Source organism: Catharus ustulatus, chromosome 5, assembly GCF_009819885.2.
Source record: "Catharus ustulatus isolate bCatUst1 chromosome 5, bCatUst1.pri.v2, whole genome shotgun sequence".
In the NCBI taxonomy this organism is placed as follows: Eukaryota; Metazoa; Chordata; class Aves; order Passeriformes; family Turdidae; genus Catharus; species Catharus ustulatus.
This window is the reverse complement of record NC_046225.1, coordinates 2,556,021-2,568,075: the sequence shown is the minus strand read 5'-3', so window position 1 is coordinate 2,568,075 and position 12,055 is coordinate 2,556,021. Positions and strand designations below refer to the sequence as shown.

Genomic DNA, 12,055 nt, shown 5'->3' with positions numbered 1-12,055 from the left:
TGTCTTTATTTAATATTATACTCAGGAGAACACAGCTTGATGCTGGTGCCATTTCTCTTGCATTTCTCATTTATTTGCCATATCTGCCCACCTCCTGTTTTGGCTGCACATAGAGGTGACACTTTGTGTCAGCTTCTGAAAAGAAAGCTGCAGTAATTATTTGGAAGTGTGATCACATTAATTCTTCACCTAATGTGCTATTTCTTTGTTCACTTTTTAAAAACGCGGCTAAGGAGGTAACAGGGTCTTCAGGAAAGGAGAGCACATCATTATATCCAAGAACAATACTCAAGGTTGCTGAAGATCCCAAATCACACACAAAAGTTCTGTTTATTAAGACCTTTTGGCACCTCTGGCTGGTAGATAAAAGCCTTGGCTCTGTTTCACATGGCTTTATCCTCACCTCTTAACAAGGCTCTACAAAATGGGAGCTTACAATTGCAGCCTGCCTCAAACAGCTCTGTCACAACACACAGATAGAAATCAGGTATCTAAACAGTTCTGTACACACAGAACTAATTGCTAATTAGGTATCTAATTGCCTTGATTTCAGTGCAGATACGGACACCTCTGTGCATCTGCCTTCAAGGATTCCCTTCCACGTGCATTGCCTGTGAAGCAGGAGAGTGCCTTCACCCAGAGCCCTCCAAATTGTTCTGTGTATCACTGAGATATTTATCATCTCCACTGCCTGCATGGTGAGAGGAACAAACTTCCTCACATCTTGCACAAATGTCACTGTGCCATTGCTCTGCATGTTGCAGGCAGCAGGGGAAGTTTTGTCTGGCAGAATCCTTATCCATGTGTAGGTGAGTGATGGGCCCCAGAGCTGCACCATCCACAGCCCCACTGCCCAAGTCCTCACTGCCAGATCTCTCATCGAGCATGAGCTCCTCAGCCTCACAGGAACAAGAGACAGTTTTTAACTGTGGTAAAGTCACAAGCTACCCAAAGCTTTGCTATCCCAATGTCATCCTATTTATGTAAATGTGGATGGTGTATTCCAGACCCTGCCTAAGGAAATGGGAAACTACAATTATTTTGATTATCAGTTGGATTTGAGTTGATCAAGTTTTGTGGTTTGGGTTTTTTTCTCTGTCAGAGGTTCCCAAAGCCCTTTAAAGACACTAATGAACAAAACCTCAGATTAAATTTTACCAACTGATAATTCCTCAAATTCAATTCTCCTTGTTTATAGGCAATGCAATGGATACACGGAGGCAAAAACTCCCTCAAGCACAAGTCTATGCTAGTGTATATTCCAAAAATAAAGCAAACCAAGTTTTCCCTGCCATCAATAACAAGAGGTTCCTCCTCTCCCTTTGTACATCCTTATCTGACAAAACCAAGTAGAATGTATCTAATCCAAAGCCTGTAGCTCTTTATTTCATCCCTTGGTTTGTTTGCTCAGTGATTATCTTCTGTGCTCATTTGTGAGTACAGAGCCCAAAGCACAGAAGAGACAGGGCAAAAACTGTCACTGGCTGTACAAGGCAGCTGTGAGCTGATAGGAAGAAGAAAAAGATGTAAAACTAAACAAATCAATTGAGAAGCTGTCTAGTGACACTCTTTGGCTCCCACCTCCTGCTTACAGCCAACTGCAGATGCACATTAGCACATCCTCTGCCTGGAACTCTTGAGCTGCTCAAACCACAAACACACCAGGAGCTTTTAATACACCAATTAAATACCAACAATAAGAGGGCCCAGTGACCACATGGCCAAGGCAAAGCACCTACATGTGATGAAAAGGCTCTAATTTGTCCCATTATTAATATCTGTACTTAATGTGGGGAAGGAGAGATGCCCACTGGAGATTGCCTCTAAAAATGGGCTGTATATACAGGATAACATCATCCTGTGCAGCAGGATGAGATTTATTCTGCCTCACCTTATTTTCTTCTGAAATACTCATCTGATGCATCACATGCTATCAGACAAAGCCAAAGCTTGGGTAAACTTAGCTGAGGTTGTATTTAGCTTTTTCTTCTAATAAATGCCTTCACACCTGCACCTTGACTGACTGTGTGAAAAGATCTATCTACAGTAGACATAAAATTTAGTAAATTAAAAGTTTGCTTTCTTATTTTCTCTGACAATGGTAAATCACACCTACATTCCAAATTAAACAAACAAACACAAGTTTTGAAAATAAAAAATCCAATGTACATTTTGAATGTAAAAATCAGGAAAATGTTCCTTAGAATATACAAGGAAAAATGCTCAGGTATTTCTCATATCTTGACACACCAGTATACTCCTTGTTTAACACAAGAGTTTTCACTTCCAAAGTAAGTTTAATAAAAAAATGAGAGGAAAAGAAGAAAAGTGTAACAGAAAAATACTGGAAGGGGACACACAGTACTTAATCTTCCCAGGTAATCTGCAAATAGAACTGCCCAAAGAAAATACAATTATTTGATAGTTGTTTCTCCTTAACTCCATATTGGATAGCTGGGTGCCTGATGTATTTGTGTGATGAACTATGCAGTGAGCAGGTTTTGTTCAGAGGCTAATTTGTTTTTTATGTTGAGAACTCCTGAAATGCTGCCTTATTTTATCTGTGAATGGCAGATTGGCATTTCAGCATTCTGTTGCCATGGCAATTGCAGCATCAAACAGTAAGGAGATAAACAGGATCTTACACATACTCATCCACATCCCTACTTTGGGATATGTCATCCAGAGCAGTGTTCATTATCAACCCCAGGACACATTTCTCTTACATCTGTTTCTGTGTACTCCCTACCCCACATTTGGTGAAGGTTTGTACATTCAAGCTGAGGCAGGATATTCAGGGTAACAGTTTGATAGTCTGAGCATCCCAGACCTCTCAGGCATGGCAATAAATGGCCAGCTTTAAATAAACCTTTTGATACAGCTTTTTCCTTTTTACATGTTCATGGCAAAAAAACCCAACAACTAATAGAGAACAGGGTGATTTACCATCTCTCATTATAGAGCTATCCCTCATTCCACCCTTAAACTGACTCATGCCTCTTAAGTAGGTAACAGCGTTAATAAACTGAAATTACATTTTGTTCTCAGTAAATTACAAAACAGAGAGTTTGGGTTTCTCTTTTTACAAGATCAGTCAGTAACCTGAGGTCTTTGCTGTAAGGAATGGATAATTTTAAGTGGTTGCATTATGTGATATAGGAATGAGTGTTCCCTACAGATTTAACTTAATTTTTGCCAATGAATCAAAACCCTTTCTTTGTTAAGTACTTGAGGATGCCCAGCAGAACCTGCAGTTCCTGGAATTAAAGTAATCAATGGATAATGTGGGCAAGAGGAAGGACAAAAAAACCCATAAAATAATCATCTCATATTTTAGCTGTTTCCCTCTGCACATCAGTTTAAAAGGCATAGAAAAGAGCTGACATGTCCGGTAGTACTGGAATCAAGATGAATTTGTGTCTTTGAAAGAGATTTTCAAGATAACCTATAGATTATATTCATGAAGATGCACGTATTTCCATATAGAAATGAAGCTAAATATAAATATTTATAAAATTTAAAAGTAGTCCAAGCTATTTTTTTGCTACTACCTTAATACCATGAAGAAAAAATAAGGCGGTTCAGAAGCTATGCCAGATATTTACAGTAATTTCATGATTATAAGCTGCACTGAGTATAAGCCGCACTTCTGGGTTTCAGCAACTTTTCATTCTCTGTCCATACATAAGCCACACCTGATTATAAGCCACAGGTTACAACACAGAGTGTGATAAAAGGTATCTGTTCTATCACCATCTGTTGAGGGTGGAGCAGTGATCCTTATCTCAACGGCAGATATTCTGCTAATGGGCCATCCATTGAAACCAGGCACGGCATTGTTCTTTATCTTTTCACAACCCATCCTTCCTCCAGCCAGTCATTTTCTGCTCATGGCCATTGAGTCCCACTGTGGGACTGATAAAATTACTGCATCCCATTGGGAGTTGCTCCAGCCAGGGGGAAGAGCCCAACATTTCTTACCAAGATAAAACCAAAGGGTTTGGGACACTAAGGGAGCCCTTTCTCCACTGGACTCCAGAGGAAAACCGGATTTCCCCACATCACCACTGGAGCTCCGGAGGGAAGCTGCACCTTGTACAGGAGCACTGCTCCAACTGAGCCACATCTGTCACTGCAGGAGGATGCAGCCACCATGGGATGGGACTGCTGCCAACACCCTGCCTGACAGGGTGTCGGGTTGTGCTCTGACTTTGTCAGGGTTTGGGGTTTGTTTCTTTGTAGTACTGTATTTCTATTTTAATTTCCCTAGAAAAGAACTGTTATTCCTAATTCCCATATCTTTGCCTGAAAGCCCCTTGATTTCAAAATTATAATAATTTGCAGGGAGGGGGTTTACATTCTCCATTTCAAAGAGAAGTTCCTGCCTTTCTCAGCAGACACCTGTCCTCCAAACTAAAACAGTAACTTTTCGTTCTTTGTCCATATATAAGCTGCACCTGACTATAAGCCGCACTTTGGGTTCGGACCAAAATTTTAGTCAAAATAGTGTGGCTTATAATGGTGAAATGACTATACATTGGTTTGTTTGTGTGTCCCTAACCCTGTCCACCGCTGTGGTGTGCTGCAGGAGCACGGCATCCCCACGGGCATGGGCTACGCGGTGGCTCCGCACCACTCCGGCGTGTACCCGGTGCACGTGCAGCTCTACGAGGCCTGGAAGAAGGTGTGGCACATCCGGGTGACCAGCACAGAAGAGTACCCACACCTGAAACCTGCACGGTACAGACGGGGCTTCATCCACAATGGCATCATGGTACACTGCATTTCCATGTTCATAGCAATACAGCTGCAGGGACCCCACGGGGGGCTGCTTTTTCTGACTGCCCCAAGTGGCCCAGCATCCTTAAAATTGTCTGGGATCGAGCAGTTGTAAGGATGTCCAAAGAGTGCATTTGTTAGGTGGTTTAAAAGAGGGAAAAAAACAGAGTCAGGCAACTGCAAAAGTATTCCTCAGAAACGAAATGTGCTCCTGGTCCCATCAACTACCAACCGAGTCATGGCTGCACTCTGCAAAATCATTAAACTGCCTAAGACCTCTGTTCCCAGCTCTGCTTCATCTTTATGCATGAAAGGATTAGAAATCCATCACCTGGGAAGGTGAACAGGTGTAAGTAATCTCCTCCAGCATTTCTGCACGGCTGAAGTTTCAGCTCTGCTCCTGATATTGCCAGAGGCAGGACTGGGACACCTGCCTGCCTCTTAGAGCCTGTGCACGTGTGCCAGGGGAGAGAAGGCTCCTCCCATGCACTTAGAAGTGCACAGAGGACACGAAAACTCACTGAGTCCTTTGACCTGCCTGATGCAAACCTCTAGATTGGGTGTGATAAGTGAACTGACAAATATTCCAAGGGGTGGTTTCAAATCCCAAAAGCTGAGTTGAATATTGCCTGGGCATACCAAGTCAAAATTGTGATTCCCTGAACAAGGCAGAGGGAGTGTCTCAAAACCCAACTCCTGCAGAGTCCAATTACTACTGGAACAGACTCAAAATCAGCAGTGTTCCACTAAAAGTAGGTTTTGGTTGTTGTTTTAACTGAGTAAAAAAATAGAAAATATTGAATGGAATTAGGGGAAACAAAAGTCCTTCCCCAGGTGGATTATTACAGCTGCAATACCTGTAAGCTGCTGTTCTTTTGTTGCCAGGTGCTCCCTCGACAGACCTGTGGCCTCTTCACTCACACTATTTTTTACAAGGAATATCCTGGTGGTCCTCAGGAGCTGGACAAAAGTATCCGAGGGGGAGAACTCTTCCTCACCATTCTCCTGAACCCCGTAGGTACCTTCTTTTGCTACTTCTTGGATGTTCTGATTAACAGGGAGGAGGTTGGGAAATAAAAACCAGGACCACTTGCTCAGAGGTAACAAGTGGTTTGAGAAGGAAGGGGAAAAATGTCTTCTGCCAATTTCCAGCTACAACTGTATGTGCAACAAGCTCCTGGAAATGCATTAATTCCAGCTCCTTGTTGTTTCCCAGCCTGAAGCCAGGTCCCCCTGAGAGACCTGTCTGGGGCTGAAACTAACCCAGGAGGGTAGCAAACACTGATCCTGTTCATTTTTTCTTTTTCCATGAGCTTGGCTCCTCGGGCACTCCTCACACAGCTCAATGGAAACCCCAGGGCTCAGGCCTGCTATCCTTCCTCCACCACTGGCTCCTAAAAATAGGTTTTAAGCTGCTAAAAAACTGCCTGATGCCATTTCAGACAGGAGCCTAGAGGTGCAAGGAGGCAGGGAAAGAGCCAAAACCCCCCCCAATATAGCCCCCTTATTTTTCCTTGCCATTGTCCTCCCTCCTTCCCATTCCATCCAAACAAGCTGCACTAGGCACAAGATAAATATCCCTTGTCTTGCCAGGCAGCCTCATTTTCAGTGAGTTTAAACTGCAGTGCTAAAGAAACTTCAGGTGGAGCTGACTCTCAAATCCAGGTCACTTTTATTTAGACACCTAAATATAGATTTTTGGTATTATACAGTTAGATGCTTGTGAGTGAACATTTTGGCTGGCTAAGTTGGTGTCCGAGTTGGATTCAGTGGTCTTAAAGGAAGGAGACATTTCCATCAGGAATGTTTCTGTACCATACACATGACACCTCATTTGAGAACAAAACAGATCCCTCTTTATCCTGTCTCCCCATTACTTGCAGTTCTCTCAGGCTGCCTTTTCATCCCATACTATTCCTGAGGTGTAGCTTGGGATTCACACTGAGTTTTATCCTACTTGGATGAATACCTGTGCATTTCTCACTTATGTGAAGATTTCCTCAGATTTGGGCAGTGCAGTATCCTGCAGCAGAGGATGGAGAGCTCCTTTCCCCATGAGCAATTCTTAGAACAGCCCAAATTCCTCAGCCAATCTGTGTCCCAATAAATTGAGAGTGCAGTAGATACTAATGGTGGTATTTGAAAAAGCTGCAATGATCAACTTTTGATTAAACAGTTTTTCAAGAGGTTTATAGAAACTCTGTCCCTTCCTCAGGTCATGGTTAGCAATTTCAGCACATGTATTACAAATACATATTAAGCTCAAATACCAAAAATGTTTGTGCTTCCATGAAGCAGTACCACACAGATGGTTAAATTAGAAAGTGCCCAAGGGACACTGCATTGGAATAAAGTTTGCAGAGAGATTGTCAAGGGGATCTTCTGATGGAATTTTTTTAAATGGCTTCTACTGAATACTCTGTGGCTCAGAGAGATATTTTCACTTTCTAATTTATGAATCCTAAAGATGAGTCATGTCTGGCAGAGATGATTTAGTAGTAGGCAGAGGAGGGATAAATTCCACCAAGACAGACAGAAATCAAACCAACTTCCTTCGAGTTTTAATGAGGGTTACAAGAATCCCAGGCAGACCTTTCCAGAATCCAGCTGAGGCAGCAGGCTGCTCAAGCCTGCAGTTTGGGGTACTTTTTGCATAAACACTTCAAAGCAAAGCTCATTAAAGTTAGTGGGGAAGGCTCAGCAAACAGACTGGGTTTGAAATAAACCCAAATAATGAAACTCTTTCAAAGGTATCAATCCAGCTCCCCTCTGAAGGGTTTCCTTCATTTAGAGGCTTAGAGCAATAACAAGGAGCTTCAGATCTATGTATAAATAAGAAATACAATTACAGTTTGGGGCAGAAAATGAAAAATTATCTTCTTGGACTTTGCTTTACTATTTGATACAAGTAAGAAAAATTTCAGTTAAAAGTTTCTTATCTCCCTTGCCAGACCAAAGCTGGATGTTCAGAGTTAAGTTATAATCATCTTTGATGTTATTTACTATGTGGTTTGACAAACATCAAAAAACCCAGTAAGTCACTAAATCTTAATTAGGACAGACCTCCCAAAAGCTGTGGCATCAGCATTACACAGCAGCAGTGAAAAGAGAGCAGCAAAACCACCACACTCACTAGAAAGAAGGGAAGAGGAAAAAAATGACATCTAAAACTTCAACCAAAATGTAAAAAAACTTTACAAAACTGGTTTTGTGCCCAGTCTAAGCTGATAGCAAAATAAAACTTGTCCCAAGACTACAATTCTTGTGACAGCATCTCTATTAAGATCATAAGGCAAGAAAACACATTATTACTCAAAATAGTACATTGCTACTCATGACATAACTTCAAAGTCGGGAATGCAATACCAGAGAGCATCAGACAAGAACACCATGTCCTTAATAGGAGTAAAACACTACCCAGCTAGGTAAATATGCTAGAAAATTCTCTGCTTCTAATCAGCACTGTGAAAACCATATTTAGGTTTTCTGCAGGTGTGCAGCATTCCTCAGCTCCAGCAGCAGAAGAAAGTCAGCCTGAAACTCGTAAAAATTTATTTTCTGTTCAAAACCTTTTGAATACCATCATGTCTTTTTTTCTCTTCCAAAACCTCTCCAATTCTTTACTACTTTTTGCAGTGCTTTGAGGTGCTTTCAAAGATTTTTTTTTTAACATTTGCTTCACTTGGTTATATAAGATGAAAAAAACACTTATGGCATTTCAAGGAGTTCAAGATTTCAGTTATTTTCAGCCTTTTTAAAATTCTACCTCTCATTATTTGCTTAGCTTAATTGTGCTTTAGAATACCTTTTTCTTCTCTCAGAATATGTTCTTAAAATCTCCCTTCCTCATTGTTTACTTCACCAGTGCTGTGCCACACTGCTTTCCTTTTAAACTTCTCATCAACTCTCCAGGCACTTCTGGTTTTGCCACACTTCATAAAGACAAGTTAACCATCAGTAAAACCTGCCGGCTTTAAAGTGCCTGCTTTTTTTTTTTTTTTTTGGAAAGGAGCTTGGTGTGGAAGCTGTGATGTGTCCAAGGTATTTTCCAAGGATCCCAGCATCTGCTATCATGACCAAACACAGAGCAGGAGGTAGAGAGAGCAAATGGGATGAGCAGAGCAAATCCCTCCCTTTGCTTCCAAATGTTACCCATGAAAACTCAGAATTAAAATCAACCCATTTCTAACATACAGTCCCCTAAACTGAAATGCTTTGAGCAGCTAAAGAAAAAGAGCAGGTTTCTCATAGGAAGAGTTAGAGAACTCCACTGGAGTTGAAGTTTTCAGGGGGAATTTTCCACATCCAAATGTCAGGCTCAAAACCAAGTGGGTTCTGTGACCGCTGCCCTTCATTGAGTCTCCTGGGAAAAGCTGTGACATGTTTAATGCTTTTACAAACTGTTCTATTTATCACCTCTTCAGCATCCACAAGGTCTCCCACTATCTGTTTGATAGCTCCTCTCCTTTCCTCCCCTGCTCCACAGGCCATAAACAACAGCCATAAACATTTAACAGCCTAGATAAGCTAATAAATACAGCCCTAAATATTATTGCCTCTACAAACAACAGCGAGAGAGTCATTTCTCCTTAAAAAAACCACCTCTTTAAAGCAGAGAGCTTTTTATTAAGCCAGCAAGTGACAGCACAAAAGGCACCTCAGTGGAACACTACAGCAAAAATCAGAGCATGGGCTTTGAGGAGAAGCAGCAACACCCACTGGCCTGGTTGAGCAGTCAGTCATTTGATTTATTTGCCAATGTGAGGTACATTTTCTCATTGCCTGTTCACCTTGAAAAGCTTTTGGATAACCCAGAACCCCTGTTCTGCAGCACCCTTCCTACTCTTCCTTTCTCTCCTTGTTACAACCTGCCTGGGCTGAGTCTTCCTTTCCCCTTCCTCTCACAGGATGTTTTTATTCTGTCTCCTCTCCAGAGTTCTACCATAAAAATAGGCACAAGTCATTTTTCTCCATATTTTTATATATAGAACCCTCCCTACTCTAGATTTACACCTGCCTCACACACAGGCTCCAGAGTCAGGCATACCCTGCACAACATTTGGCCCACAAACCCCCGAAGTATCACATATTTGCAACTGACACATCAGGTTAAAAATGGAAAAGCAGCAGAAAAAGGGAGAAGTTAAACACTTCTTCAGGCTTCTCTTCCCTCTTCAATCAAACACCCCTAAGAAGCTTTAACCAGAGGTGAAATGTGGCAGATGAATCTCAGGAAGATTAGCTTTTTTGCGGGAATTTGGTTGCGGAGAGCGAAATCAGACTTGTGATTGAAAGGTAACTTTGAACTCCCCCTGGCAGAAGCTACAGGCAGCCCATAATAATGTACATTATTATTCCAGCTCCTTCACAAGTGGCATGGGATGCTTTTAATTCTGGAGGCCACTTAAAGGCATTTCCATTTTTAAACTCTCACCGTGACTAAAGGGTTATTGCTCATTTCCAGCCTCTTAGATCTACATCCTCCACGTCCCGCATGTGCCACACTTGGAAGATTTTGTTCTTGTTCCCTCTCATCACAGAGACAGAGGAGAATCACATTATTGCTGCAGAATATTAAAAGTAAATGCAGAGAGGGGTTAATTTATACCCTCCACAAGAGATTTGGGAATGTTATTATGGAACATCTTGAGCGTTGATAATATTTTTCTTTTTATTTGCTTTGTTTCTCTGAGTATAGCTATAGAAAGAATAAAAAATAACCTTGGGCATTGTAGGAAATGTGCTGCAATCCAAAAGTAATTCACAGCAGAGTTGTGCTGAGGGCCCTGTGAACTGAGCATCTCAGCACATTTCAGGGACGGGAAAAAAGCAGGCAGGCAACCTCCCCAGTAAAATCGTCAATATTTGTGGAGCTGCAATTATCAGGGTATAGCTCACAGGGACAGGCATGTCCCTCTCCAAACTGACAGGAAGGAAAGGGTCATTCTACCAAATTAAAAGGGAGTTTTGTTAGCAAGTTACATCAGAATTTATCTTAATGGTCATAAACACAGCAAATCAACCCCGACCTTCCTCACATTTTTGAATCCTTTTCCCTCTTGGTAAATCATTATTTTTCCCCTCATCCCACATGGCTGCACAGAGCTATTACAGGGAAATATTATCCCATGGAAACTCAAGCCTTCAGTAGCATATTTAGAAACTAATTAGCTAGAAACACAGAGCATGAGAAAACATTTCAAGGATAGCACATCTCCTTTCCTTCTTTCATGACATTTTCCTGCTTTCCACACATTTTGATATTTTACCAGAATTCCTTCCCAGCAAATTGGGAAGAGAAATACTGGCAGAAATAGCAGTAAACAACCATGTCAACAAGGGGGTATTAGGGAAAGAATCTGTTACCTTCCTGCACACACCATGCAATAATTTATTCAAGTGTCAGGAGCAAACCTTTCAGGTGAAAACAAGCTGACTCCGAACTCTCTGATTATTGAAAATGAATCCTTAATAGAAGTAAATGGACAAGAACAAAATTTCCTCGCTGTATTCGCCATTCAAAATTAATTGGAAAGTGGCTGATTTGAGAATATTATATCCTCTAGTGAACTGAAAATGCTGCCTTTTTTTTTTTTCTCTGAAACCAAGAGTGGAGAATTAAATTAACACTGAGGTTTTGTTTGCTCAGAGTATGCCACCAAACTGGACTAATTAATCATCATTTATGAACACTCTATAATCCAGAGCAGTCAGAAAACTGCTAAGAAAGCAACATGACAGTAGAACTGTTATAAAAACAAATGATAAATTTCCTGCATGTCCAACCTATATCAACTTGCCAGGCATTTCCAAAGAAAATATCCTGGAGAAAACTCTTACTTAGTGTTTACAGGAGTGCTTAGAATAAACAGAATGATTTACACTTGTTCTGTAACTTGGTATGCAGGGTCCTGGGCAGTCATTTCCATAGGGAATGCCAAGATTGCATTTCCTTCCTCTACCTGGAGATTACAGTGTCATGTCAAGGATAAAGACATCATTCATCCCATCATTTCAAGCACAGTTAGAAGCAGATCTTCATTTACCACATCTCTAAGGAGAAATGGCAGAGAAACTGTCCTTTATGGGCACTTATCCAAACTCATCATCATTTGGGCTTCTTTTTCCTGGATGTCCCCTGTCCTCCAGAGCTCTGCTTCATGTTCAGCCTGACCTGAGCCAACAGTACCCAAACCCATTTCAATCTGCTTTATTTCCTGAATTTGAACTTGGGTTTATTCTTAAGTCTGAACTGAATAGATTTATTTATTTTCTT

The 12,055-nt window shown here is 41.3% G+C and overlaps 1 protein-coding gene across 1 annotated transcript in view; it reads left to right on the top strand.

The window, feature by feature from the left end:
• LOC116996644 (bifunctional heparan sulfate N-deacetylase/N-sulfotransferase 4) overlaps positions 1-12,055 on the top strand; it is a 67,090-nt gene that overhangs the window by 39,647 nt on the left and 15,388 nt on the right. Inside the window, exons 5-6 of the mRNA XM_033060518.2 lie at positions 4,589-4,774; positions 5,665-5,793. Coding sequence (XP_032916409.1) covers positions 4,589-4,774; positions 5,665-5,793 — 315 coding nt within the window. The remainder of the gene's footprint in view (positions 1-4,588; positions 4,775-5,664; positions 5,794-12,055) is intronic.